At 42.3% G+C, this 27,505-nt stretch overlaps 1 protein-coding gene across 1 annotated transcript; it reads left to right on the top strand.

Moving 5' to 3' along the window:
- Window positions 1-1,168: 1,168 nt before the first annotated feature.
- ANXA2 (annexin A2) lies at window positions 1,169-27,097 on the top strand. Its single transcript, XM_054077209.1, has 13 exons — window positions 1,169-1,237; window positions 5,907-5,966; window positions 10,005-10,104; window positions 15,807-15,901; window positions 18,955-19,068; window positions 21,218-21,308; window positions 21,992-22,071; window positions 22,403-22,462; window positions 23,090-23,183; window positions 23,903-23,998; window positions 24,963-25,021; window positions 25,667-25,789; window positions 26,712-27,097. The coding sequence occupies exons 2-13, from the start codon at window positions 5,919-5,921 to the stop codon at window positions 26,769-26,771; spliced, it is 1,020 nt and encodes a 339-aa protein (XP_053933184.1). The 5' UTR covers window positions 1,169-1,237; window positions 5,907-5,918; the 3' UTR covers window positions 26,772-27,097.
- Window positions 27,098-27,505: the final 408 nt, after the last annotated feature.

Below are 27,505 nucleotides of genomic sequence, written 5' to 3' on the forward strand. Positions count from 1 at the left end.
GCAGTACATTACATATGTGAAAACACTTTCAGCTGAGGATGTTGCAGTTACGCTTTTCTGCTTTTGCTTTAAGGATGTTTGACAAGGGATTGTGCATCCATTAGGCAGATTGGCTATTTGGCTTCTGCTCAAAGCCCCTAATGAATACTGCAGAGCAGCTGACGTTTCCAAAGTTTCTCCCTTTTTGTATTGTCGATGTCGTTTCATCCCAGTGGTTACTTGTCTCCCAGACCCTGCTCTTGTGCCTCTCTTGTGCTTGCTTGCTTTTGCCACATTTTTACCCTCTATCCACTGGAAGACAACCCTGAGCCTACAAAAACAGAGGCAAATCTCTCCTTGTAGCAGAGGCAAATCTCTCTTTGCAGAATCAAAACCACTCTGTGACAATGTACTCTTGAAAAACTACCTACAGGCGTACAGGCCTGCAGGAGATTTAAAAAGACATACTTAAATTACGGGAATAACTGCATGCGTTGGGAAGGGGCAGTGCTTGCTTTTGCTGATGTATTTGAGGTTGATCACCAGCAAACTGGTCCGATGTTGGGGTGAAACTGGAATCTGAAGCGCTCCAAGTGAAGCTCTTTAACAAATGCTAACTGTACCTTGCTTTTGTTCCCGTTGTAACAGCTGAGCTTGGATATTTATTTGTCACTAGTCAGACTGGCAGAAGTTTGGATTTCCCCGTTCATTCCGGGTGTGGTGTGGCCGTGGGGGTTATCTGAGCGTGACTCAGTGCGCCCTGGAGCACAGTTCCTGCCTTGGGCCCCGCCGCTTATTGCTCGCGGCAGAGGGCCTTTAGCCCGGTCACAGCGGAGACCCGCGGGGACACGCGGCCCTCCGGGCTCTGCCTGTGGAATGCTGTGGGTGCGAGGGGGGCTCGGCCGCAGCCGTAGGGAAGAGCAGGAGGATGCAGCCCCGGCTCGGTGGCAGCGAGTGCCCCGGGGGGGGCGGGTTTGGGGGTCTGCCTGGGAACGAGGAGCTGAGCCCCTGCCGGGAGCCCGGGCGCCCCCAGCGCCCCCCGGAGCGCGGGCTGCCGCGGGGAGGGACGGACCGCTCCGGGATGGCGAGAGGGAGCGGCGCGTCCCGCCCGTCCCGCTACCCTGCCCGCCTCGGAGGCGGGCGCGGCGGGTGAGTCAGCGCCGGGAGGGCTCACCCGGCCCTACAAAACCCCGCCCGGGCCGCTGCCCGCCCCAGCCCCACCGGAGCCGCCGCCACAGCCGCCCGCCCGCCCGGCAAGGTGAGCCCCGAGCCGCTGCGCTGCCCGCACCGCTCGGGAGAAGGGAGCCGCTCCCCGGCTCGGGAGAGCCCCACGGGTGCTTCGCTCCTCCCCGCGAGGCGCGGCCGGGAGCCCGGGCGGTGCTGGGCATCCTCTGCCCGGCGGGGATGGAGCCCGGGCGGTGCTGGGCATCCTCTGCCCGGCGGGGATGGAGCCCGGACGGCGCTGGGCATCCTCTGCCCGGCGGGGATGGAGCCCGGACGGCGCTGGGCATCCTCTGCCCGGCGGGGATGGAGCCCGGCCGGTGCTGGGCATCCTCTGCCCGGCGGGGATGGAGCCCGGCCGGTGCTGGGCATCCTCTGCCCGGCGGGGATGGAGCCCGGGCGGTGCTGGGCATCCTCTGCCCGGCCGGGATGGATCCCGGGCGGTGCTGGGCATCCTCTGCCCGGCGGGGATGGATCCAGGGCGGTGCTGGGCATCCTCTGCCCAGCCGGGATGGATCCAGGGCGGTGCTGGGCATCCTCTGCCCGGCGGGGATGGAGCCCGGGCGGTGCTGGGCATCCTCTGCCCGGCGGGGATGGATCCCGGGCGGTGCTGGGCATCCTCTGCCCGGCGGGGATGGAGCCCGGGCATTACTGGGATCCTCTGAGTGGCCAAGCGGGATCCCGGGCGTTCCTGGGCATCCTGTGCCCTGCAGGCGCAGCAGCCCCTCTCCGTGGCCCCAGGGCGTGGCTGCGGGCACTGCACAGGCAGAGGAGAAGCTCTCGCAGTGCTGGGAGCGCTGCGGCAGCAGTGGGTGCTCATGCCAGGCTGCCCTCTGCTCTCGCCCCGTGCTCTCTCCCACCCCACAGAACCGCTGGGAGCTCTGCCCTGTGGGTTCTGAGTCAGCTTGGACACCGCTTCCTCCTCAGTGGGGAGCAGAGGCCGCGCGGAGGAGAGCTGCCATGCGTTTCAGCTGGCACAGAAGGGAAATGATTGCAGGATAGTCATGCAGAAGTGAGTCGCGTTTTTATACGTGGCAGCTTTAATTCTGCTTCATCTCTTAGCTTCATATTCAAATGCACACAGAGATGTGCAGACCACGACATGGGTCAGGAGTCATGCGGACCCCCTGTTCCTGTGAGTGTCCATCCCTGTGTGTGCCTTCTCCTGGTGGAGCTGTTGCGATGGGCAGCCCCAGTCAGTACGGGAATGGTTTGCCTTGACAAAAAAATATACAAGAGACTTTCCTGTCAAGTCCCAGAAGTGAGAATAACTTGAATTCAAAGCAATAGAGGTTCTTTAATTCTGTACATGCGTAGTAGCTTCCTGTAGTGGAACATCTCCTGGGTTATTGGCAACATTTGCAGAAGAGAACAGTTAAAATATGTTTGTGGTAGCATGGTTTAATGGATTTTGAAATCCTTTTCTTTACAGCTAATTTTTTTTTTCTCCCAAGCAGTCACTTTAAGGGATCTGCTAAAGATTGTGGAGCATTGTGAAGAGATACAGCCTGGCTACTTTGTACTTGCTGTTAGCACTGTATGTAAAGGAATGATTTTGAGTCCTTAGATATTGCAGATCTTCCTTGCTCTCCCTCATCTCCGCTGTTGCCAGGCCTTGCGCTGGTTTTTGGAGACCTGACACAAATGTTCTCCAAGTGAAAGAGTTTCCATTCTCTCATTCCGGGGATGCCGTTTCCTTGGCTCAGATGCCTGGGAACACCCTTTGCTCAGTCTTGGTCTGGAGGAGCATAAGTGCTTCTTAAAATGCTAACTCTGCTTATTGAGCAATGTGGTTGGTTGTGCATGCCTGACACTTTTTTTCCATGGATCACATGGGTTTTTTTATGGTGCAATGTACGTGAGCTGCTCCTGGGAATTGAGATATGGGATTACTTTTAAATGTGCTGTCCTGTCAACATGCAGTTGTGGGAATGAGGTACTGAATGTAGACTGAGCCCGGTATAATATCGGATCTGCAAACCAGTGATGACTGTGGGGATTGAGGTCAAAACAGATGCTATCACTTTTAGTGGAATAACATTATGATTTGGGATTGCGTAAAGTGTATTTAGGAGGAAAACCGGTTGTAGAAACTTGCCTTAAGGTATTGAAGTATTAGTTTACAGCTGGAAGGTACAAGTTGGTTCTTTTCCAGTGTCTGTGGAAGAACAAGTTAGTGCAAGTATTTTCTATTTACATGTTCGAACCTACTCAGAACTTGTCAAAGCTACACCAGATAAAATCGGTCCAGGAGAGAAGAGCGAGAGCCTGTTCTCAAATATGAGTGCCTTACAAAGCAGGGTGTGACAAGAGATGCATTTGTTCTCTGAGTAAAGATCTTTCCCTGGAGAGACTCTTGCAAACTCCCATTTTTTCCTTCTGCCAGCTTGCGGCTGCTGGGCGGGCAGTTACTACAGCGTTGTTGTGTGCTGATGGTATGAACCTCCCAGTTCCAGCTCTACGTGAGGGTGTGTTAGTTCTGTTCTTGGACTTTGTTCAAGTTTTTTGTTCCAACAAGCCTGATTCAATGTGGGTTTTAATTTATTTAGAAACGAGTCTTGCAAAAAGCTGTTCAGCGGTTGTTATGTGAAAGATTACAGTGCAGTTGCTTTACTTCAGTTTTCACTGGCATTTTTTAGGTTTTTGTGACAAGCAACACTGAAGGACTTCAGTTGCTCATCTTCGGTATTGGCTGTAATACTGTCAGAGTACAAAGGTCTTGTTGTTAAGCACTTTAGTAAGAGTAAACATTAATAATTTCATAAGTCAGGAATATATCCCCCTCTAATGAGCATGGGTGCCAGTAGCAGGGAGCAGTTTATTACAACTATGTCTTGTCTTTAAAGGGCTGGGTTGGATTTTTTCTCTGAAAAAGATAATTTTCAAATAAGTTGATGCGTGACCATGATTTTCATTCTCTGTCTTGGTTTTCCTCCCCTGGGATCTTGATTTTTTTTTTTCCTTGAAGATTTTGTTACTTACATCCAGATTGTTTTAGAAAATGAAAGGTTTTCTTTCTGTATTCTAAGTGAGGAAGGGTGCAGTTACGCTACGAAGGCCGTGTAATAGTGTTTCTGCATTTATTCTCATAACACTTGCTATACTGCTCAGAGTAAGGATTTCTCTGCTTTTCTCTTGATGTACAGGAGCTAAAACAAAAAACCCAACTTATTCTAGAGTTTTAACCAGATCTCCATTACTAAGAAGCTATTTCACCTGCTGGCTCTCGGAGCTCTTGGTCTCACACTGATCACTGAGGATTGTGGAGTTTGGTTTGCTGAGAAGTTTTCCTGGGCAGCTCGTACTGCTTGCCTGAGGAAACCCCGATACCATTAGAAGAGTCAGTGGTGGAGGGTGAAAAAGTAATCTGAAAGCCAGTTGAAAGGACGTATTGAGGACTGGCCACACAATAGCGGGGAATTGGCTCTGAGAGGGTGATATTTGGGAGCTGGATTGGGAGAACTGGTGACAACGTGGAAATAAAGGGAGTGGCACCCAGTGAGGCTGAAAAGAGTGCATTCCAGGCTCAGTTATCAGTTAGTGGAATGTTACTGGTCTTAAAGTGTTGCTATCCTTTTGCTCCTACCTCCCATCAGGCCAAGTATTTTCCCTGTTTGATAATGCTCTCTGCAGTGTGATTGCGGAGTTCCCAAGAAGCAAGCTTTAATTTCCACTAACGTTTGCTGCGGGTGCCAGCCTGGATGTCTAGACGGTAACATGAGTGGCAGCATTTGTCCTTTCAGTAGAGGTTTGAGAGCACAGTTTTGGGAATGCATCAGGCCTCTTAAATATTGCCTCTGGCTTATAACCTTTAGGAAAAAAAAAAATCCTCCTTAGTTGAGATACCTTTCCAGTAAAACAGTAAGAGAGCTCTGGCAAACTTCCCTCGCCAGAAACCGGAGCTGAAAAAAGGCAGGGCATTGTAACATAAGTGTATCACATCAATGTTCATTTCTGCAAGGTGTATCATCTGTTTCAGGATTAGATTTTTTTTCCCTGTTTTGCCTTATATATAGTTACGCAGGCTCTGGCAGTGAGCAGTTATATTATCTTGCCTCAATGGCTCTTACTTCTGGTGCTATCATTTTAAGTGAGCCCTTGTTACCTTGTATTGACAATCGCATTCTAACTGGTATTTGTAGCTTGTCCTGTGATTCTTATTACTGGGGAGCCACTACAAAACCATCTGATATTGGAGGCATTTGTGGGCTGTGTCCAAGATTAAAGATTGGGCAGCATTATGATTTAATCTCTGCATGAATAGAAATAGTTTCTGTCTATTCCACGAGTACTTAAGGAACTGAGAGTCTGATTTAAATGCTACTACTGATGCTTTTTGGCTTTGAGCTGGGCCAGGCCATAATGTGTCTGTGCAGTTTTCCTGGTACTGAGTTGTAGTCTTCATTGATTCTGTTTCTAAATTAGAGATTCTGCAGTTCCTAAGTTTAAGCATTTAAAACACAGACTGATTTATTTAATTAAAGGAGTAAAGAGAAAATCTTGTTGTACAATAGGTTGAAGACCTCCCACTGTTGCATTATTAATGGTGGTGTGAGTTGGAAACTCTTAAATCTGCTTTCTTACTTGGGATTAGCAAGTTCATTGGACTGTGTCATTTCAGTGCTGCAGTAGTTCAGGACTGCTTAACGAGCTGATGTAATTGTAAATATATTTAAGTCTATTTGTTTTACTTTCTCTCCCTCCAGTGTCTTTTCAAGATGTCTACTGTGCATGAAATTTTAAGCAAGCTCAGCCTTGAAGGAGATGTAAGTATTATCTAAACAAGAAAAGTTTGTTTCCTTTAAATGCCACATCTTGTTTCTTTTACAGGACTCTCTACAGACCATTGTACTAAGTGGTAGTTTACAAAATTCCACGCATTTCTTCTGCTTACATTGACTATAAACCTAGTCAGCAGTGATCACTTTTTAGCCACGAGGCAGTTGGACAGGTGTATGAGGTGACCGGATCTAATGCCAGCTCTTCAAACTGGCCAGCGGTGTGAGCAGTGTTCCTTTGCAGGGCCGCGTGAAAGAGATCACAGGGCTAACGGAATGGCTAGTTTGTAGCTGTGGGCCCTCTTCCTTCCAATGGAACGAGTGAGTTAAGGATGATAAGAGAAGTTGGAAAGGTTTGGTTTTGTTGTTTCTTTTTCCTTTTCTTTATTTCAATTAAAAATGGAGAACTTTATTTAATAGGAATTAAAATATTTGGGATCTTATTCCTCTAACAGTTGCCACTGAAACGTGGCTACCTCTTGAAAAAACTTATTTTCTCAAACTTTTTTTTCTTTTTTTTTTTTGAAAACCATAAATAATCCAGGGTTTGGTTGTGTGTTTTCTACCACATCTGCACTTGCTTAACATTTTTATTGAAATACCGGAAAGCCACGCTCTTTGTTTGATTTCTTACATTGCAGCATTAGATGGTAGCATTACCAGTGTAGTGTCAGGATATCATGCTGTGAGTTTGTGGTTCTGTGATTGTCACTGAAGAGGAAGCGAATCCTATCCATGTGTTGTTTCATCATGTTGCTTATAAGCTTTCTATACTTTTAAATTTCATAGCTGGTAACTCCAGTCGGGGCTCAGTACAAGCAAACTTTTGCCTATTTTTGTTAATTGTTGCAAAATAAATTATACCATATGATCTTTGTGAAAGAGCTGTTGCAAAGAACTGGGTAGTGCGCTGTAGGTAAGCAGCAAAGCTGATCTTGTACTGCAAAAGCAGTCAACTCTTCAGATGTCTTGGCCGTGTTTGTTTCAACCGAGAATTACATTTTAGAATATTATGTGAGCAATCTGTTCTCGACGGCCAAGATGTTTCGTCCATGATGCATGTGAGTATTTGTGAAAGTTCAGTATTGTTCCATGCCAGCTTTTTCATCAGAGATCCTGCCTTAGAGTGCAAGAAATACCAGGCAGCTGGTTTGTTCTGTGGGACCTAAGTTAGAAGCTAGAATTACCGAGTAGCTAGTTAAAGGATTTACGTGGTTCCTCTAAGCAATGATTCAGCACGTTAACTGATGTTAATCATAGTACTTCAACCACCTGTTTTTCTCAAGAAAAAGTTTTTAACTTTGAGGGTACAAAATGGTCACAGCTGAATGCAAGTCGTGTCTTGTGCAATAAGGAATTTGCCTTCGGCTTCAGTGGTAAAATGGTTGATTTGTTTCAAGACAAAGAAACTGGCCTGCTTGCTTCATCCTGGTATTATCTTCTCCTTCCTCTGAGGAGGAGGGAGTTCAGCTGAAGTTAATCTGTTTGCAGTCTCTGCATCTGTGCACAAGGCTTTAGAAAGGTTCTGTAACAAAGATCTTGCTCTTGCACTTCATTCTGTGCACTGAGAATCGGAAGCCTGTGTTTTAGTCAAGACTTTATAGGTTACATTCCAGATGGTGTCAAGTTACTTGGTTTTCAAATGGGACTGATGATTTTTTTTTTTTTTGAGGATAGGGAATACTGAGCTGTAGATATCTTTAAAGGGTCCTGGTTTTTTAGAAGAAATTAAGCCTCTTTGACTTTTCTGTGAGTGAAATACGCTTCTCCTTCATGTTCTGTTCTTCCCAGTAGGATTGAATTCATCAAGCAGAGAGGAAATAAACCAGTTTGAGGACCTCTTAAAGTGCGCTAGAACGTGCAGACCAAAAAAACCTCTTTCTGCTTCAGTCTGGCCCAGGCTGCTTGTGTAGTTACACACTAACTGTGCATTTAGTGCCAAGTCCTGGACAATTCTGTATTGAACTAAATGGAAGGTCAGTTGAAAAAACTCTTCTCTGAAAACATAGAGCATCAGTACTGCGGTACAGCAGTGTGCCAGAGAAATTGGAGACCATGTAGTCTGTAATTTAAATGGCTGTTCTTCATAGGCAGGATAATCACTCTGATAAGCCCTGTGTCTACTCCACCGCAGTACGGACAGTCCCTGGAGGAGTAAAGCGTGGTCTTTGTGGGTGCGGAGTTGAAGACAGCCCATTCAGTGGTAGGGAGCCAGCAGCAGGTTGCTGTCTGTCCTGGGTGTACGTGCCTCCAGGGCGCTGCCTGGGTCTTTTGACCAGTGTCAAGGAATCTGAATCCAGCTCATTGCATGCAAGGACAGAGGAAAAGATGGCTCCCAAATTGAAAAAATGCTGTGTGCTTTCGCAGTGAATGATATCATCTTATAGTAAAATACTCTGTCCAAATGACTCAGAAAATTCTTGGAGCTGGGTTGAAGGAGAGGCACCCAGCTCTGCTAAGCTCACCAGGTCACTTGCTTCAGATTAACCAGCACTGATTAATTAGGTAGAAGTGCTGTATGATTGTGTAAACTAATGGGCTTCGGTTTAGGCATCTTTCAGGCTTGGAGACTTCTCTAAGGTCGCATCGGACATCTCCATTTACTGTTTCTGTTAGCAGGCTGATCTGCTAAGAGGAAAGGTTGTGTTTTGTGGTGTGGCTGCAGGCCAGACTGGGGTGGCTTTGCTAGACTGAGCTGATGGTAAGAGACAAAAGAAAGAATGGTTCCGTTTATGGGTGCTTTTCTGACTTTCCATCTCCACAGTGTAACCCAGGCGACATGTCTCAGGAAGGCACAGCAGCTGCTGCCAGAGGAATCTGTTCAGGGCAGTGTGACCTCTACTGGGTAGAGTCAAATATAGTAAAAAACATGGAATTTTTTTGTTAAAACCTGTCTTCTTTTCAACAATTTGCATATAAAAAGCTCTGTTAGGGGTATTAAGACAGCTTAGTCCTGTTCACAACCCTGACTTTCTGTTGGAGTTAGAGACTGAAACAAAAGCTTCTAAGGATCTTCACCAAGAAAGCCTAGTCACTGATTGACTTGGGAGACGGCTTTGGCAATTTCAGGTTTTAGCCTCTGACAGAGGTTTTGGTCTCTAAATTGAACTCAGCAGAGTGGGATTTGTGAACATTTCTCAGCTTTTTATATGAAAATCTGGGGTTTAGTTTAACCTGCCTGTGAGAGGTGGTAAAGGCTAAGCTGTTAGCTTACACCGAAGCAGCTGAGATGACTTGAATCTCTCTTCTGGTGACCTCCTGTTTGAAGTTACAATCTTCAAGAGAGGGCAATATGAAACAGCTGATAAAATCTAACTTCTAAAATGTTGCAGCTGTTTACTGAGTGAGTTTACCTGTAATTCCTCTTGTTCTTAGCAGAGGTAGTCTGAAATGTCATTTGGTTTTGCTAGCCTCGTGCTGCTTAAACCATCTATCTGCAGGCAAAGAGTTTCAAAAGGAGATTGTGAGTAACTTCTGTGTTCTGTAACTATAGACTTAAAAGGATTTTTTTGGTGTTACCTTTAAATCCATGAGAGAGGGCACAAAACTTGCTCTGGATTCCTCATTGTTAATCTTGCATCTCCCTGTGTTTTGTTTTTTTTTTGTTGTAGATTGTAATCCAATGTATTGGCTTCAGATCTAAAATACTTCAGATTTTCATGGCTGATGCTTAAACTTCTTTGAATTAACTTTCTGCAGTCAGTTTCCTTAAGATCTGGCCACAATTTAAAAGATCAAGGTTTAGTGAGTAAACTGGAAATGTGTTAGGCAGGTTTTGCTGCGATAATAGAGAATCTGTTTGTATGTATTCTTAGAGTAAGCATGGCTGTGAGTGGATTTCTGGACAACACATCAGCAGAACAGAGTTCGGTGACTCTTGGCAGAATTCCATTTTCACCGATACCTGCTGGTAGTTCTTGTATTGAAAAATTTGGCTAAATACCAGTTAACCGAGAGGCACGTGTTTTATTAACTGCAGCAAGGACAGGATTACAGGATTTAACTCTGAGGTTGTTTTTCTTCCAGCATTCGCTCCCACCAAGTGCATACGCCACAGTTAAGGCCTACTCAAATTTCGATGCTGATCGGGATGCTGCAGCCCTGGAAACAGCCATCAAGACCAAAGGTGAGGGACATGGGCTGTGGCTTTGATTCCACTTGTCAGGTAAAATGCTGGCATGCCAAAAAAAACAACCAATAAAAAAGTTAACTGTGTCTCAAGACTGATGTTTTAATATCCTTACTCTAGGATGCATGTTTTAGGAGTTGTTGGATTTCTCAGATGTTACTGATGAAATTTTGACCAAGTTAGATTTTGAACTCTGTATAATTTACGCTTTGAATATGCTTTTGAATTTTGTAGCCAAGAGTTGTTGAGGTTATCACTGAAGAAGTCCACTTTTTTTTCTCTTCACTCATTAGTACTTCAAATCCTACTACTTTTCTGCCACTGGGAATGAAGTGTCAACTTCTGTGGCAGTGATTTGGGACCAAGCTCTGAACCATGGATTTCTATTGGAGTACTGAATTGGACATTTCTTCTGCCTTTCAGCTCTCCAGAGAGTTGAGTAGGGATGGTTTGAATTTTTTTCTCCTGAGTCTTGAACTGAACGTTCATGTATCTTACATTAATTTGTGGTCAAAGTCCTAGAAACAACTAATCTAGTTTTTGAAATGATACTGCAATACTTCAGGGGCAGCGCAATGCAAGTCCTCTGCTTCTCCGAGCCAGGCTTTTGAATAGGCTTCCAACTCCATATATCAGTGCCAGGATCCACCACTTCCATGGACTGCTAGGAGACCACAATGGAGCAGGGGAATGATGCAGCTGCATGGAAAAGCCTAGTATGCTGAGACAATCAGGAATATGGGGAATATGAACCCCTTGGTGGTACTCCCAGAGCAGTGATCCTTGGTCCTTGCCCTGCTCTGTAATAAGGAAAGGGTGTGCCACGCTTTCCAGGCTTCCTCCAGGCCAGAGAAGCGACAGCTGGGCGTAGTCTTTTGCCTATTGTCAGAAGACAGAGAAATTCAAAAGCCAGTTTCTCATCAGAAAGAAATGCAGGGTCTTCCCTCAGTGCCAACAAAGCACATTTGACTTGCTATAAAATGTAAAATCTTGCCCCTCCCTGACAAGCATGAGGCTTCCTTTCTCAAGATTTCTTAATTTAACTGGAGAAATCCATGTCTGCTTATTAAAGTAGGCTCTCTTCTGATTTTAAATCATTTTATGGCTTGTTTTCATTTAAAAAAAAATCCTCTTTCAAGAGAGGAGTAAATGTCATTGTGTTTGGCAGAAGATGCTTTGTGTGTCTGTAGAGTTTTGTCGAGACTTAATAATTTTTTACAGCCCTGACTGTAGAGCAAATCTGAACATGTCAAATATGCTGTCAGCATTTCTGGATAGGTACAAATTTACACATTTTAACTCTCGAGCCGTTAATTAGTGCAAAAGGAAATTTCAGTATCCTAGGCAATACAAAGGGGGTTTGAGGCAGGAAAGTCAAGCTTGTGCCGTTTTTCACTATTTTCCAGGAAATACGTGCAGTCTGAGGTTTTTTTGTGGTTGAGGGGGTCAGTTTCAAAAAACCCATGGACATAAGAACTGAGGATTTTAGGGGCTTTATTCAGGAAAAAGGATGCCTGGTATCTGGAACCCACACCTCTTCTTTGTTTTGAAAGTCTACGTCTTTACATGTTACAATGGGCCTGTGTTTCACAATCATGAAAGCAGTCTTTCAAATTGTATCTTTTATAGCCCTGTGATGGAAATTGCATCCCATGGAGTCTTATCTCTGGGGAAAAATCATTTGGATATACCTTCTGCGTTTTTGTATAAACAATGTGCAGCTATGGTATTTATGGTCAGGGTGGGCCAGTTATGAATTACCCAGCTGTTTCCCAGTAGTGCAAACTCTGAATCCCTGTCATAAATGTCCGTTTTGGTGATTGTGTATGGAATGGGTAAAACTTAGTTTACGGGCTAAACAACAGCCATATATTTATTTTAGGAACAGATCTAAGATAGAGCATCTGACTGTTCTGCTCTGTGTAATATCTAACTATTCCTTCAGTGTTCAGTCAGTCTCTTCGGATAAACTCCTCGGAGGTTAGCCATATGCTTATCTATCGTGGGATATGAGAGAAATACTGCAATGTGTTTACTGGGGCTTAGATCTGTTTGCAAAAGCTGTACTGCACAAACGTGTGGCCCAGCCCTTTGGGGCTTTGAGTGGAGCTCGGTTAAATGCAGGGGTTTTACAGATATCCAATAGCCTAGAAAGGGAGATGCGAAAAAATGGCCTTAGGTGATAGAAAACCAGTTTGTAGCAACCTAGAGTTTGTGTAATGCACATAACTCCTTACAGTTCTGGCTTATTCCTTTTGTAATAAATGTCATTGCTATGCCAGTTTCATTGTTATGCTATTTAGTTTTTCTGTAGCAAGTCCTTGGCAAGTGTTGCCTTTCTGCTGTGTAGGACAACAGGCCATTTTATTTCTGTATAACACTCCATTGTGCCTTGCTGGAGTTTATGAGCCTAAATAGAGGAACCTAACTAGTAGAGGACTAAGAGAGCCTATGTTAGGTTTCCTTTTGACTTGTTGTAGGCAAGACTGCTGGAGTCTCCTCTCTGTTTCAGAGCTATTCCCTAGCATTTGGCCTTTGTGCACCTCAGATACTTAGTTAAATAATTTTATTCTCAGACTAGTTGTGCGTAGTTAATTGCTCGCAGCCTAAACTACCACCTTTTATTGAGGTCACACGATATACTTTTTAATTCCATGACAGGCAGAATTCAACTAGAGGTTTGTTGTAGGAAAGTGCTTAGAAAGTACATCTATAATAAGTTCATTATATCCAGAAACTGGTAAAATGACGAGGTGTAAACCATAACAGGAGTCTTCTGTAAGATTGAATTCACTGTTTATATAGTATATCCAACATGCCCATGCCTTTTAACAGAGTTTTTAATGTTAAGAAGTAAAAGTTTAGAGGAAATCTACTGGCATGCTGATGGGGGAACGATAGTGCTTGAAATCTGCCTAATTGCATCAGTCGCATATTCAAAGTATTAATAGTATCAGTAAAGAAATTTCTCATTGCAACATGGTTTGGGTTTGGTGAAATCTTGCCAAGCAAAATAGCAGAATTGAAATGACGGTCTTTTCTAAATTTTTTCCCTTTGACTCCAGTGGGATCAGGGTTTTATCCAAGGAAAATAAGACACTGCAGATCATGAGCTCAGTCAAATAGTCCTCGGACTGAGTTGGTACCAGAAACACAAGGTGTTGAGGTCTCACGAGGGCTAATCACATACATCTTCACTACTAATTTGAGGCCAGCTGCAATCCCATTTCATTCATTCATGTAAGTGGATGATCTCTGTAGATGCTGTTCGGACAGAAATAGCTGCTGATATTTTGTCCGTGCTGTCTTTGAAAATGAAATTTAAGAGAACAGACTTACAGAATTATGAATGTATTCCAGCTCTTGCAAAAGAAAGTATGTTAGCTCTCTTGTCATCTCATCCTAGAAAATTAAGTGATTGTCCATAACATCGATTTTGTTCAGAACAATGCTGATGATGTTGCTTTGCCCATGGAAATTCAGGTCTAGTGTCTTTTTAAATATAAGAATTTCAAACTATAACTGATCATTTTGGTTATGTTAACTCCCTCTGGTTTTGGTGATTGAGCCATAATACTGCAGTTTTACCAATGCAACAGATTGCTCCTTTTAGGAGAAAAGCTGTTATTAATCGGAGGGGTTTTTTAAGTTCTACTTCCCTCCTCCCCCCATCATCAAATACATTTCCATCTGCAAGGATTTTTGTTGTTTAAAAAAAAATTGCAAACCACAATGTCAGCTCTGTGGTTGCCCATTGATAGAAATGCACTGATAAAATCTGCCCAGCCAGAATGAATTTGGAAATACACTTTTGTTTCATTACCCTAAAAGCTGCAGAGATTTTAGTGAAGAGCAAATTAAAATGTCCTGCTCCACCCCGCTTCAGCAGAAGTGAGTCAGCATCCTGTCTATGCAGCATCATTCCCAAGTGGAAATACAAGCGCTTTTTTCCACTAAATGCCAGAGCAGTGAGTTAACTTCATATATCCATCCACAAAGCACACAAATTAGAAACTTGGGTGCAGTAATTTGTGGGCTTCTAATCTATCACAACTGTGAAGAAGCTTGAAAATGCCGTTTGCCTTTTGAATGCTGAGAATGATTTGAGTTTAGGAGTTATTAAAAAGCTTAAGTCACTGGCTTATGCAACAGCTGAAAGGCTCAGTGTCTGTGTCTGTTCTCTGGAATCAGAGAGTTTATGTTCTTTTACAAAGTGGGAACACCTTAGAATACGCAGGACCAGATTATGGCTGAAGCAAGCAGTTAGCACGTTTTCAACCCAAAATTTGTAACTAGGATATATGAAGCTTTCCAGGGCCTTTTGGCTTTTGCAGGTCAAGCTCATGCGAATAAGAGCACTGATGTAGGTCTGCCTCAGCGTAAGAGAAGGGCGCAAGGCTGTCAAGTATCGTATCTCATCATGAAAAATGTGGTGAAGAGGGAGATGGGAATTTGGGGTTTGACTCATCTTTTTAGATTCTGTAGCTCGAGGGAAAAGGTCTTTTGCACCATTCATGCTTTATATGGTTTATTTTGTAATATCTGTTGCAGTCCTCTGTTTCAAGTTCCTGTGAGGAAAGTCAACATAGATGGATTCTGGCAGGTATCTGAGTCCTGCTGGGAGATGCTGATCCAGTCCTTACTTCCTGTTTTATATTATAAAATTATCATTTACACTCGTGTGTGCAGCTGTGGAAGAACCTATTTGTAATACTTTTAGTTAATGGAGAGACCCAAACCAGAACTCTAAGTTTGTTCTGATCTCTAGATTAGAGCCACCTATTTCCTTCAAAGCCTGGCGTGCAGCTGGCCAAAGAAGATAACTAGATAAGCATCATCTTTGTGTTGCAGAGGAATGCACACTGTATTAGATGTGCAATGTTAGAAATAGTTCTGCCTCTTCTAAGCTTCATCCAGTTCTGGCTGGAAATAGCACAGAAGGAATGGTTCCACAACAGGGTTATTGGTTAGCTTGATATTTGACCAAAAAATGAGCTGTTCTAACCGTCTCCTTTGTCCATGTGTTTGTGAGCTGTGCTAACACTTCTGTTTGGAAGACTTTGTTATCTGGGTGTAACTTCCAGCTGTGCTGTAATTCTTCTTGTGTTTGAATGGTGCCTCCAGACAGCTGTGGTGAACCAGTTGGGTAAATGAACTACAAACAGGCATTTTACCTGGGGACCGAATCCAGTGATACAGACACAAATGTGCAGGGGAGAACTGGGGAAGCAGTCTCAGAGTCTTGCATTTGTCTTTGTACAAAGCATTCTGAGAAAAAGGTTATTGAGATTGTCCTACAAAAATGTAGGTTTTGCTATTTTAAACAAAGTAAACAATTTGAATTCAAAATGAGATTTTGCTTGAGTAAGCTAGTGTTCTTGAGAAACTTTCTTTGCCAAAAACCAAGTGACTGAACACAAGTATACAGACACCCAAGTAGAGCAGAAAACAGAAGTAGCCAAGTTGGTTGCACCGAGTTTGAGGTGTGTATGTGCCTGTGTACACAAAGATCGGCATTATGTGAAAAATGTGGACTGCAATTTTTCTCCAAGGCCAGGGCAAGACCTATACTAACAAATGAAAGGGATTAATCTCTGCTCCAGATAGTGCATATGCAATGGTTTGAGTGTCAGAGAGCATATTAGTACAAAGAGAACAATAGCAAGAAAGCTTCTTTTAACTGTCTTATGTCTTTGTAGGTGTGGATGAGGTCACCATCATCAACATCCTGACAAACCGCAGCAATGAACAGAGGCAGGATATTGCTTTTGCCTATCAGAGGAGGACCAAAAAGGTAGTAAAATATGAAGAAATGCCAAGTATTGAATATTTTCTTGGGGACAGTTTCAGGGCTTGCATATTTCACTGTTAAATGGGTGTAAACTAGAGAGAAGTATTACTTGGATTGTGTTTTCACTGAATTTAAAGATGCATTTGCTTTGTCCATGCTCTCACGCTTTGGGACTGGCGGGACTTGTAAATTTGTTGAATATACTCAACTGGGACTGAAGTCTGTTGGAGCTGGTGGTTTCCTAGCACCTCCAGAAATTGTGGTGGGTGATGTACCAGCCAGCCACCCACAGGATTCCCTGGTGAAGTATGCTAAACGATAGTGAGAAGCTATTGACATGAAATGCTTCAGTTTTGATGCTTTAGGGGATTGTTTTTCTGGTTGTTGTTGGTTTTGACAGGGTTTTTTTAAGACAATATGAGGTAAGTATTCTGGTTCTGCTTACAGAGATAGCTTAAATGAGAACTGACTGCAGTCAGTTGTGCTGCCAACACTGCAGATGTGGAACAAAGTGATGTGAGTTAGCGATCACTAGATATTATCCTGTCAGAAATAGGTACTGATCTACTGATGGAGATAAATCTGTAAAAACTGTGCAAAATTCTAGTTACGAGTCTTGGTATCTGAAAGGCAAGAGCTGCTCTCTTGACTTCTGCATTTTTGTGAATCTTGCCATAACTGAAGTTTTATGCCCACAAAACAGAGGAGACTGGTACAGAGTAAGGATTGTTATGAATGTGTCTCTTTCAGGTTTGCCAGACCCCAAACGGTAGTCCTTCAGTAGCAGCCCAGAATGCTCCTCTGAAACCAAATGTAAACCTAGAGTTTAAAGTTTGGAAATTCACCAGCTTTTATGCATGGCTGCTGTAGGCACATGCAGAAATGCGCACGCTGGATGCCTGCATGTGTGCTCACAGCTGCGCTCTGATGGTCGAGTCATGGCAGTCGCACCCCGGGGTACTGGGAGGATCGTGCGTGTCAGTGGACCTGGTAGTGAAGTGTATCACTTGCAGCTTTTTTAAATGTTTTGCATGATTGCCAATATGCACAGTCCAGAAAATCTCCAAGTTTTTTTCTTCTTAATGTTTCTTTCTCACCTTTTTCCTTGCTGAAACTCAAGAGCAAACTGAATTGATCGAGTTTAACAAGTGCCAAAGAGTAAAACAATATGTAAAAACAATGGAAACTTGCAGTAGATACAACTTGGTGACATAAACAAGTGAATGGCAAGAGAGGAGGAAGTGGGATATGAAAAGACACGTAGGTATATCTTCTAGGGCCAGCTCTCATTGTTTTCTTTGGTGTTGTGTTGTACGAGGCTGCTTGGTTTGTGTGTTGCAGGATTTCTCAGTAGAGCATTATAACTTTTAAAATATTACAGATTTAGTCTTGAGGAACAGTTTGATCTGTGCAGTCTTTCTCTGTCAGGTGTTAGTGAAGCTCTCAGAGAATACGAGAGATTCTGCTTGTGTGTCTTCGTTATGTGTCTGGTCAGTCTTAACCACTGCCAATAATCTCTGCCTTTGAACTGCACTGCTAATATCCAGGTGTTCATTTGGAACACTTAGTAAAATCTCTTTATTATTTATAAATTAATGATGTCTGTCAGTTATCTGCTTTCCACCTCTCTCTTGGAATACTCCGAGCAATGGCAGAGAAGACTCTGCTTTCCTGGCAGGGGAAGAAGGCTGTATTTCTCCAGGAGCCTGCTAATATGAGGGCAGTTGCCTGATTCAGGTTCTGTTGCAGCTAATTTGGTAAATCCTACTGCAGTGGTTTGTATTTCCTTCAGCCTTCGTATCAAAGCCCCAAGACTGCAAAAACTGTACTCTGCTAGTTGAGATGCATGGCTTTGTCCTGAAATTTATAATAAAGATAGACGCTGTCTTTGCTGTTTCAACTGATGTCTGAAGAACCTGTTCTCACACAAATGTTGGAAGAATGAACCCAAAATGGAGTTATTTATACTAAAATGTTTCTTAGACTAAAGCAGCTGATTCCTCAACCCCCCACTTGGTGTCTTGATCAGTCCATGCAATAAGTGCATATGGTATTTGCTTACATTAGTGTCCTGGATTAAAGGGGTGACTCTGGAATTGAACTAAGTGCCTCTGGTACAAACTTCTCTGCAATTTTGCTGAGATCACTTTCTCACCCCCTTCTTTCCTGCCCCTCAAGCTCGTGGATTGTTGTTAGTGTAGAAACCAGCAACAGCATGCAGCAATTCTCTTCTGAACGCTTCTACCTTCAGCTTAGGGAATATGGTGATCTGTGTGAACTCCGGACTTGATCCCAGGGATTCCAACTTTGGAACTGTGCGATGAGGAAGCTGATGTTAGAATCATCCAAGTTGCACCTGAAACCCAGGAGAGAGGACATGCCTCTGACCTTATTTGCTCCAGATTTGCATGTGTCCTCTGAAGGGAACATATCTGACTGTTTCGGTCTCAAGGATTGACTGACAATTAACTACTGAGACTTTGGCTGCACACTTCTGATGGTTTCCTTGAAGACAGAGTAATTTTTCTGTGCCTAGGGCCAATTTTGTTCTCTTCAGCTAGGTGTTTGGGAACTGGGCCTGTGCAGTGGAATAACTGTGCAGTCAATTTTCTGATGTCTCAGCTAGTAAGAGCCTGGGATAATAGGAAAAACGCAAATTATATACGGTGCTACTGGGAAAACTGTGGGAGGATGATGGAGAAGCACTGACCAGAGGGAGTCAAACCCAAATCCATCTGTGCTTATTAGCCTCAACAAAGTGTCAGTGCTTCAAGATTGGAGTGGAGCTGTTCAGATGTGTCTGCACGGTGCTTCCCAGCACTTTGTCAGCCACCAGTGGGTTTCTTCTTTCTTTCAAAGCATGAGAAAAAATTCCTTTGCCCTAATTTCTTTCTTAGGCTTTCACAAAAGAAAAGCTCTTTATGTTCTGTTTCCTTGTCAATTGTGTAAGAAACACTATTGCGGGCTTGGGGACTTAAAGCACTACAGGCTAAATTCTCTGGAGATCAGAAGTGAGCTTTAATTTTTTTCTTCTATCATCCTTCCTTTTTTTACAGGAACTTTCTGCAGCGCTCAAGTCTGCTCTGTCAGGTCATTTGGAGGCAGTGATCTTGGGCTTGCTGAAGACACCAGCACAGTATGATGCCTCTGAATTGAAAGCTGCCATGAAGGTAAATGAGCTTTTAAATTTAAGTGCGTTAGTCTGACGTCGCTGTCTCGAGAGAGCATGGATTTCATACCTGAGCTCACAGATCTCAGACATGTCCGCTGATGATTATTTTTTTTGGGTACTGCAGTTAAAGTATCCAGCTGCAAGACATCCATAATGAGAGAAATTCTGGAACCATGTGATTTCTAAACTATTAATTAGAATTTCTCTGTAAGGAAAAAAAAAAATCATTTTCATCAGGTGAGGAATAGCTGATAGGCTGGGCTCGCTGGTTGCTGCTTTGCTGACTGCTCTTCAAAGCAATATATAGATTCATAGTACCAAATAAACATCGAGAGCTGGAGCCATTAAACAGTGGTTTCCAGTGACTGGGTCATGTCACTGAGCTTGAAAGAACATCCTGTATCAGACCCACCTCCGTGTAGAACACAGGAGGAGCGGGCATCAAGAGCAGTCTTCAGAGAAACAGCACAGCAGTGACTCACTGTGTGCAGGCCCCTACAGTCACAGCCAACTGTTGAATAAATCGCTAGTTTAGAAATATTTGCTTTGCAGGCTGCTGAAACAATAACTGGAGAGGTGCTCGTGCCACTGCATTCACCTTTCTGAGCAAAACTAAGGTTTTGAAACCTGTAATCATCACTTAAGTTCTGAATGTTCTTTATCAGGTTAATTTTATTAAAGCACAGCTGTGGAAATTCAGAACATGGCAGACAAAATTAATTTCTCCAGACTACGAAAAAGGAGTTAGAAAAACAAGCAAGCAAAAAACCCCACTTCCCCAGACCCAAAAAACCCCACCCAGTACTGAGATGGTAACTCTTTAGTTATGGGCCAAATCCCTTCTTTGAGTAATCAGATGCTGCCCTCTTCTGGTATAAGTAGAGGCTGTAATTTACTGTCAATTAAGATTCATTTGGATTTGGTAGTTTTGTGGGGTTTTTTAATGTCTTAACATCTGATGGGTTATATTTAGGATCACCATGTACTTATATAGGATTTCTGCTGTATTTATAGTCCAAAGACCAAGCCATTACCTCAGAGTAGCCATAAATGTAGAATATAGCATTCTCTCCGTAGGTCAGCTATTCGCAGCTCCCAGGCACCCAGTCTAATGTTCTGAATTTGCCAGAGCTTTAGTTCGACTTGATATGTAGAGCATAATAAGCTATGATGTGGGAATCACAGTTGGGTAAAGCAAAGTTATCATTGAGGAGTTAATTGTTTTTCTTCTGCACACTCTTACAAAATACTTAAAAGAATATTTAGAAAATGTTAAATTTCTTAGCCTTCATTTCTTCGCCATATAACTATTGGTTAGTCTTCTGTCCTGAGCCTGTCATTCAGAGTTTCCAGGAACCACCAGGAACAAGAACATCGCAGTGCTATTAGAAATTTTTAAATTTTATATGCATATATTGCTGTTTATCTATATAAAATAATCAAACGTGGTTTAGAGCACATTGATCAAGCCACATTATTTTGGAACAGCTGATACATTTTGATGTGGTTCATAATTTTGCTGTAGTGCTGATACTTAAGTTCCTTTTTAAACAGTAGTAATGCAGCTTAGTTCAAAGTACTGATTCTTTGTTGACTTTGATCACAGAAGTGGCTTTGAAATATTAGATAAGATCTCTCAATTCATTCAGTTTGTTCAAAAAATATAAAATCTGAATATTTAGTTTATCCTACTAAAGGCATTTTTATTTCTTAATAGTAATGTAGCCAATGGTAATGTTTCATCTGTATTTATTCACTGCGAAGAAGAGCTGGGAAGAACAAGTTGATTACTGCCCATTTGCATGCTAAGAATAGGATTTTCTTCTGGTGCTCTCAACAGACAGAAAACCGTGACAAGTTGACCTCATTCAGATAGGCTGGTGGGGAGGCCACTGAGTGTTAGACACTCACAGCAAATGCACATTGCACAGACATAATATCCACAGGATCTAAAAGCTATTGCAGTAGTATTTGGCAACTAAAAATGTCCTGTCTGGGTTCTCTCAGGTGCAATTAGAAAAAAAATATCCCTGAATGGCTGTGAAATGTTAAAGTTGGGAGAAAGGAGATGTCTGTGAAATATTTTTAAACCACTGAAGTGTGCCTGTTTGTTTCTAGTGCTTATCAGAATCATGTATGTGTTGCAGGGTTTGGGAACTGATGAGGACACGCTCATTGAAATCATCTGCTCACGAACAAATCAAGAGCTTAGTGAAATTAACAGAGTCTACAGGGAAAGTAAGTTTGAACGTTTCAATGTGCTGTGCTTTTACATTAAGTTACTTGGATAAGTTCCCCTCAATGTGAATTTGATTATTAGTGTCACTTACACAGTATTGGCTTTGATTCTCTGGCCAGTTGGACACAAGACACTGCTTTGTACCAGTATACAGAATATTTGTGTTTATATAGTTTGATCTTACTGCTTGCTAGCAAACATATTAAAGATCATTTACCACTCATGTAAGTTGTGTCTAAATAAGGTGTTTTGTAAGCTACGTGCATTCTGTACAGAGCAACAGAATTGATGATGTTACGTTTATGGATTCTAGGATCAATTATATAGTAAGTAGGTGCATCTGAAATGTGCTGAAGTGTGCTTGTAAAGTTTTGATGAGCCTGCCAGAAAAGTCATGAAATAAAACTTCATAAACATATATATTCTCAACTTTTCTAAAGCATATTATCTGATTGAAGCTGTAATTCTTAGTTGCCTATAAGTAGATATAAGAGTCATCTAAGATCCATCCTCGTAAAATATTACTTTTCCTTTAATAGTCTTTGTTTTGGATTGGTCATTCTGGTTGGGTTTAGTACAGTTCAGTAGTGCAGCTGTCCAGTAACACAGTAATTAGCAGCTGTTCTTGTAAAGTAGTAGTTGTTGGACACTATTTACTTGAAAAGAATGTTTTGTTTTCTAGTGTACAAGACAGAACTGGAAAAGGACATTATATCCGACACATCTGGAGACTTCCGCAAGCTAATGGTTGCCCTGGCAAAGGTAGGTCTAGGTATCTTCATTTTTTTTCCACTCTTCCTAGTCTGCTTGCCCTTTTGTAACTGACTGTCTGCCAGTAAAACTGGATTTCTGATTCGCTTTTAAATTTCCTTGTATTTTCACTGTCTTTTGGGCAAAAATATTGTATTAGGCTCTTGAAGGGCAAAGTATTTTGACAGAAAAGCAGCATTCATAGCAGCAGCTTCACAGTGGGGATGAAGTGCACTGTTATGTGTTTAGCAAATACAGATTAAAGAGATCAGCGGGAAAAGAACATGCGTATAGTAAGACTGTGTATTAAACCTCTTCTAAATACTGTTATCCTTGTTTGAAGGGCAAAAGGTGTGAAGATACCTCTGTGATTGATTATGAGCTGATTGACCAAGATGCTAGGGTAAGTGCTCGTAATGACCATCAGATGTCTTAAGCTGATCAAGATTTTGGGGATATTGAAAGAATAAATGCTGTAGGAGTGAGAAGTATTTGTGAAAGTAGATGTGTATATTTCAGATTGTCTTGCACAGTGATGTTTGTGTGCTATCAGAGTATCTGCCACGTGGAATCCTGATACCTTCAGTTAATGGTTTTCGCTGGCTACTTACCCACTAGTACCTATACAGCTGCTTTCTGGTGTTTCCCTTGGGCACATTGAGAAAGAGAGCCTTTAACAAAAGGAAATGCATATATACTGCTTGCAACCCAGTAATTGTGTAAGATTGAGAGAAGTATCATTGAACTAAGTAGCAGGTCTTGCATGTTTATTACATCTGTATCTGTCAAGAGCAGTTCTGCTGAGGTAACCAGAGCTAAATACAGAGAGCCTGTAGGTAGAGATAAATACAAAGTACTTAGATCTGCAGAACTCATCCTGGTGATCTGCCCAGCCATGCCTCTGTTTGTGTTTCTCCCACTGGCACAGTTCCAGTAGTGCTTGTTTTCTAGTAAGGAAATAGTATACATTTGCGATGGCTTCTTGTGTAACTCCTAGTTTTCATTATTTTGCTTTTCATTCTGACCCCAGGATCTCTACGATGCTGGTGTGAAGAGAAAGGGAACTGATGTCCCCAAGTGGATCAACATTATGACTGAAAGAAGTGTCCCCCACCTGCAGAAAGGTACTACTTAAGCGACGGATTTCTTTTTATTTCCTGTAAGAGAAAAATATCAAAGTGGTAACTATTTTGTCCCTGCTATGATTGAAACGAGTGTGAAAAGCACTCATGAAACACAGGACATCTCATAAATCTTAATTTACATCCAAACTGTTATTTTTTGAAAAAATATAGTTGTTACTGTCGATATGTTTATCTCACAGTTTGAATGCGTGTAGAGCTTTTTCTTTTTTTACACAGGTGTAACAATGCTCTATATGTCACATAAACTGAGAACAAAAATGTTACAGGTGTAGAAAACATGGGTGCAGGAGACCTTGAGAAGTCCTTATTTTCCCTCTGTTCTAGGGTAGCTTGGTTATATCATGTGCTTAAATCTGACAGTGAAGACTCAAAAGCAGCTCTCATATTGCTGTAATAAGCAGTGCATGGGTAAGCCATTTGAAGACTTTTCAGGGCCTAAATAACTATTGTTTAAAAAAATCTTTCGCAGGATTAAGATGATATTTTAATCAGATTATAGAGATACTCAAGGAAAGCAAAAAGGCCATAGCATGGGAACTTTCTTATCGACTGACATTTAGGCTGTGCTTCGTATCTCAGAAGGGCTTAGACGTTTATCATATGTCTCTGTATTGCTGTCTCCGTTTTTTATTTTGGTTGTTATTTTTACCAGTTTTTGGTCTGGTTTTGATTTCACCTTATGTTTTTTCTTGTGATAGTGTTTGAGAGATACAAGAGCTACAGCCCATATGATATGTTGGAGAGCATCAAGAAGGAGGTGAAGGGAGATTTGGAGAATGCCTTTCTTAATCTTGGTGAGTTGCTCTGAAGCAAAAGGTATCTTGAGCACTGAAAAGATCCTGTCTCCTGCAGTGTATTGTAAGGGCAGGGCCCAGCTTCCTCTGTGTCACTGCCCAAGAAAGAGACTGGACGTGCTGCCATTATTGGATCCACTAGTGTATTTTAGCAAATTAAAGGTAGTGAGAAGTAAAACATATTTTTGCCCTCTGCAAAATCTAAATCTTGCTTTCCAGATGAAAATAAAAATGCATGTGTTGTGATATGTTGTTAGTTCCGCTAATGTTTGATACAGAGGCCTAACGTTTGCTTCCCCAAACAAAAGGATTGGAACCATATCGGAACACACCAGGTGTTTGATAAAGACACATGCTGGAGATAACAGTGTGTGTGTGAGGAGAAGATGGGCGGTGGAGCATGCCAGAGACTAATAAAAGAGCTGATTTGGCACTGAATTCTTTGAAAACTGGAGGTAGGGTGTAAGGCTGGAGCTGTGGCATGAGATGAAGATGACAAGGATGTCTCCAAGTTCAAGAGGAAATTCTTTAAGAGGAAAATCCATTTCAGACTAAGGGTGAAGTGAGAGATGTAATACAAACAGAATAAACAAAGCTCAGCCTTGAACAGGAGACTTCTCATGGATTAGCATACAGTGAGTGTTTTCAGAACAAAGGTTGCTTATAGAAGTGGAAGAGTGAATTGTGGCGTTTGTGGAGGAGGGCTTGCATTCTGAAAATTACAGTAGCGATGGAGGGGAAATACTTTCTCAGATGTAAGCATTTGTGGTTCAATCACAAGCTTAGCCAAACAACTTCTAAAGTAACAGCTCAGGTAAAAGCAATTTCTCTGTCTGCTTTTGGAGAAACTTTTGCTGAAAATGTAATTTTGACTTATCACATCTTTAAAAATAGCTCCAAGATTCTGTGTTCTTCTCTTCCATGTGTGGGCCAGATGTTTAACTATTCTTATGTCTCTCTTCAGTCCAGTGCATTCAGAACAAGCAGCTGTATTTTGCGGACAGACTGTATGATTCCATGAAGGTAGGGAAGACTGTTCTTTCTACTCATTTTTTTTCTTGCTGATGTTTCATCAAATTTTAGTTATAAATTATTAGGCACTTCTGGTCATATGATGTGTGACTTACTATTGTTCAAAAACATTTTTTAACAGTTAGGAGCGTAGACTATCTATTTGGATGCATCTGGTATAGGGAAATATAGGGAATGGTCTCACTATAATGATCAGTATTAGGTCAGTTGAGTATAATAGCAAAGTTAGACACGTCTTTTGCAGGTAACCAACAACTGATAGCAGAAAAAAAGTGTTTATTGAAGTGCCAAAATAAGACACTAAATTTGCCTCAAAACATTTTTGCAAGAAAGGGGATGAAGGATAAACACCTTATGAGGTGTTGCTCAATAGGCAATACCAGGAAGACCTCTGGGTGAATCAGAACTGCTGCTAAGTAGCTACGTTTGTGACTAGAAGTTGGTCAAACACTGCTGATGAGAAAGGCTATCTTCATGCTCAAATTGCTGGAGCATAATAATGATGGTAGAAGATTGAATTCATTGTATCTTTTATTGGTACATCTCAGTTGGTTGTGGTTTGCTGTCTTATCATTAGGTACTGTGGCCTTTTACACAGTTCAGCTACTAAAATTCTGGATGCCTATCTGCTTGTAGGGCAAGGGAACCCGCGACAAGGTTCTCATCAGGATTATGGTCTCCCGCTGTGAGGTTGACATGCTGAAAATTAAGAGTGAATTCAAGAGGAAATATGGGAAATCTCTTTATTATTTTATCCAGGTAAGTTTTTCAGTTCTCTTCTGTCAGTTGTATGGACCTTTGCAACAGTCTTCATTGGATTAATTATACCACTAGAATTTATGGGAGGTGTTTTAGAAGCTGCAAGGAGAATAACATGTTATTATCCATGTACTATTGAAAAACCCACCTTTAACTTTACAGTCACCAGGTGAACTCCTGGCAGCCACATGACAGCATAGGTAGGCTTTGTGCAATCAGCTGATGTGTTGTGAAGGAAAATTCTGTTCGCCTGCCCCTATCTTTAGACCAAAAGAAAAGAGAAAACAGAATTGTTCTGTGATTGCTGAACGAAAACAGTGTCTCTGTTGCTGCTGCTTTTTATTTCAGTGCCCAAGGAGTAGGCTTTTTAGCTAGAGAGATTTTTGTCCATTTCTGTGATTGGGCAGGAGCTGGAGGTGCTAGATTTTATGTAACTTGGAGCATAGGTAAAGAGCTCAGGCATCTCTCTAAAAACTAGTCCTCTACCCACCCTCACAACAGCATCTGTTATGTTATTCCTTATGTAGATAAAGTTGCATCAAGATCTTCAGCCGAAATCTTTTCCTGAAGATGTCCATTTTAGATTATAAGCAGATTTTCAAAACAGGGAACTTGATGTATGATTTTTGCAGCGATCAGTGAGAAGGAACAGAATTGAGTCCTTCAGCTTTCCTTTTTTTTGTTACTCTTTCATAACAAATTTTCTCTCCCTTCTTGGCCTTGCATTTGTACCGGAAGAATGATAAATAATTTCAATTCACATGTAAATTTAAGTCAGTCTAGATAGCTTCCTCCAGGCTGATGAGGCTTCAGCTGTGAAACATCACCTGTCCCACAGGTTTAGAATATAATACATACACTTTCAAATTTTGTGACTGTTTACTTATATATATTTTGTATTTTTTTTTCCCTTGCTTTGCAGCAAGACACAAAAGGGGATTACCAGAGGGCACTGCTGAACCTGTGTGGTGGAGAGGACTGAAAACTGTGACGAAGAAACCCAAATCCAAAGACATGCCTTTTTTTTTGCTATTCATTTTACTGTAATCCTAGAAAAAAAAATTGACTACCCTAGTTAACCTTGACTTGCGCTTATATCTGTAAGACTACTGCTGTAGTTTGCTTTCTGGTGCTGTTTTCTGCCTGCAGCAGTGCTCTGCTTTGGCTCTGCCGATGGTCTTAACAGCGTATAGCCAGGGAACCTAACCTGCCAGCGACGAGCGAGGGTACAAGTGCTTGTGACAGGCTCTGCCTCTCTGTGCCGTGTTTCTAATAAAACATAAATAAAACAGAGTTTTACTTTAATGAGACAGGTCTCTTTCAGCCATTTAATTTGAGAACTGTGTGAACAATTTATGTATTTAGCCTCCGTGGCCCACTTTCTGCGTTGTTTTTTTCATCCCAGGGTTCATTTCTTGATGCTGGAACTTTATCTTCCTCCCTCAAAGCTCTTCCTCTGTTTAATGATTCCATTTCTCAGCAGAAGCAAAAACATTCCCTTGATTATTCTTTTTCCCCCCAGATTTCACTACACCCTGAGCCCCACCTTTCCCCGCCAGTGTATGAGGGGCAAACACTTGAATCCCTCTTAAACATTTAAATATTTATTGTGTGCGGGGAGTGGGTGGGTTTAAATTCCTCTTAAACGTGTGGAGGGGTGTGCCTGTAACAGTGTTGCCTGCAGAGGAGCCAGGGAAGGGGCAGGGGGGAAGATGG

Source organism: Cuculus canorus, chromosome 12, assembly GCF_017976375.1.
Source record: "Cuculus canorus isolate bCucCan1 chromosome 12, bCucCan1.pri, whole genome shotgun sequence".
NCBI classification, from domain to species: Eukaryota; Metazoa; Chordata; class Aves; order Cuculiformes; family Cuculidae; genus Cuculus; species Cuculus canorus.

Bases quoted from the DNA above. Each gene is read 5' to 3' on its own strand.
- ANXA2 (XM_054077209.1), top strand. From the start codon at position 5,919: ATGTCTACTGTGCATGAAATTTTAAGCAAGCTCAGCCTTGAAGGAGAT. The intron at 22,072-22,402 runs GTAGGTCTAGGT...CCTTGTTTGAAG, and splicing joins TAATGGTTGCCCTGGCAAAG to GGCAAAAGGTGTGAAGATAC. The intron at 25,790-26,711 runs GTAAGTTTTTCA...CTTGCTTTGCAG, and splicing joins CTCTTTATTATTTTATCCAG to CAAGACACAAAAGGGGATTA.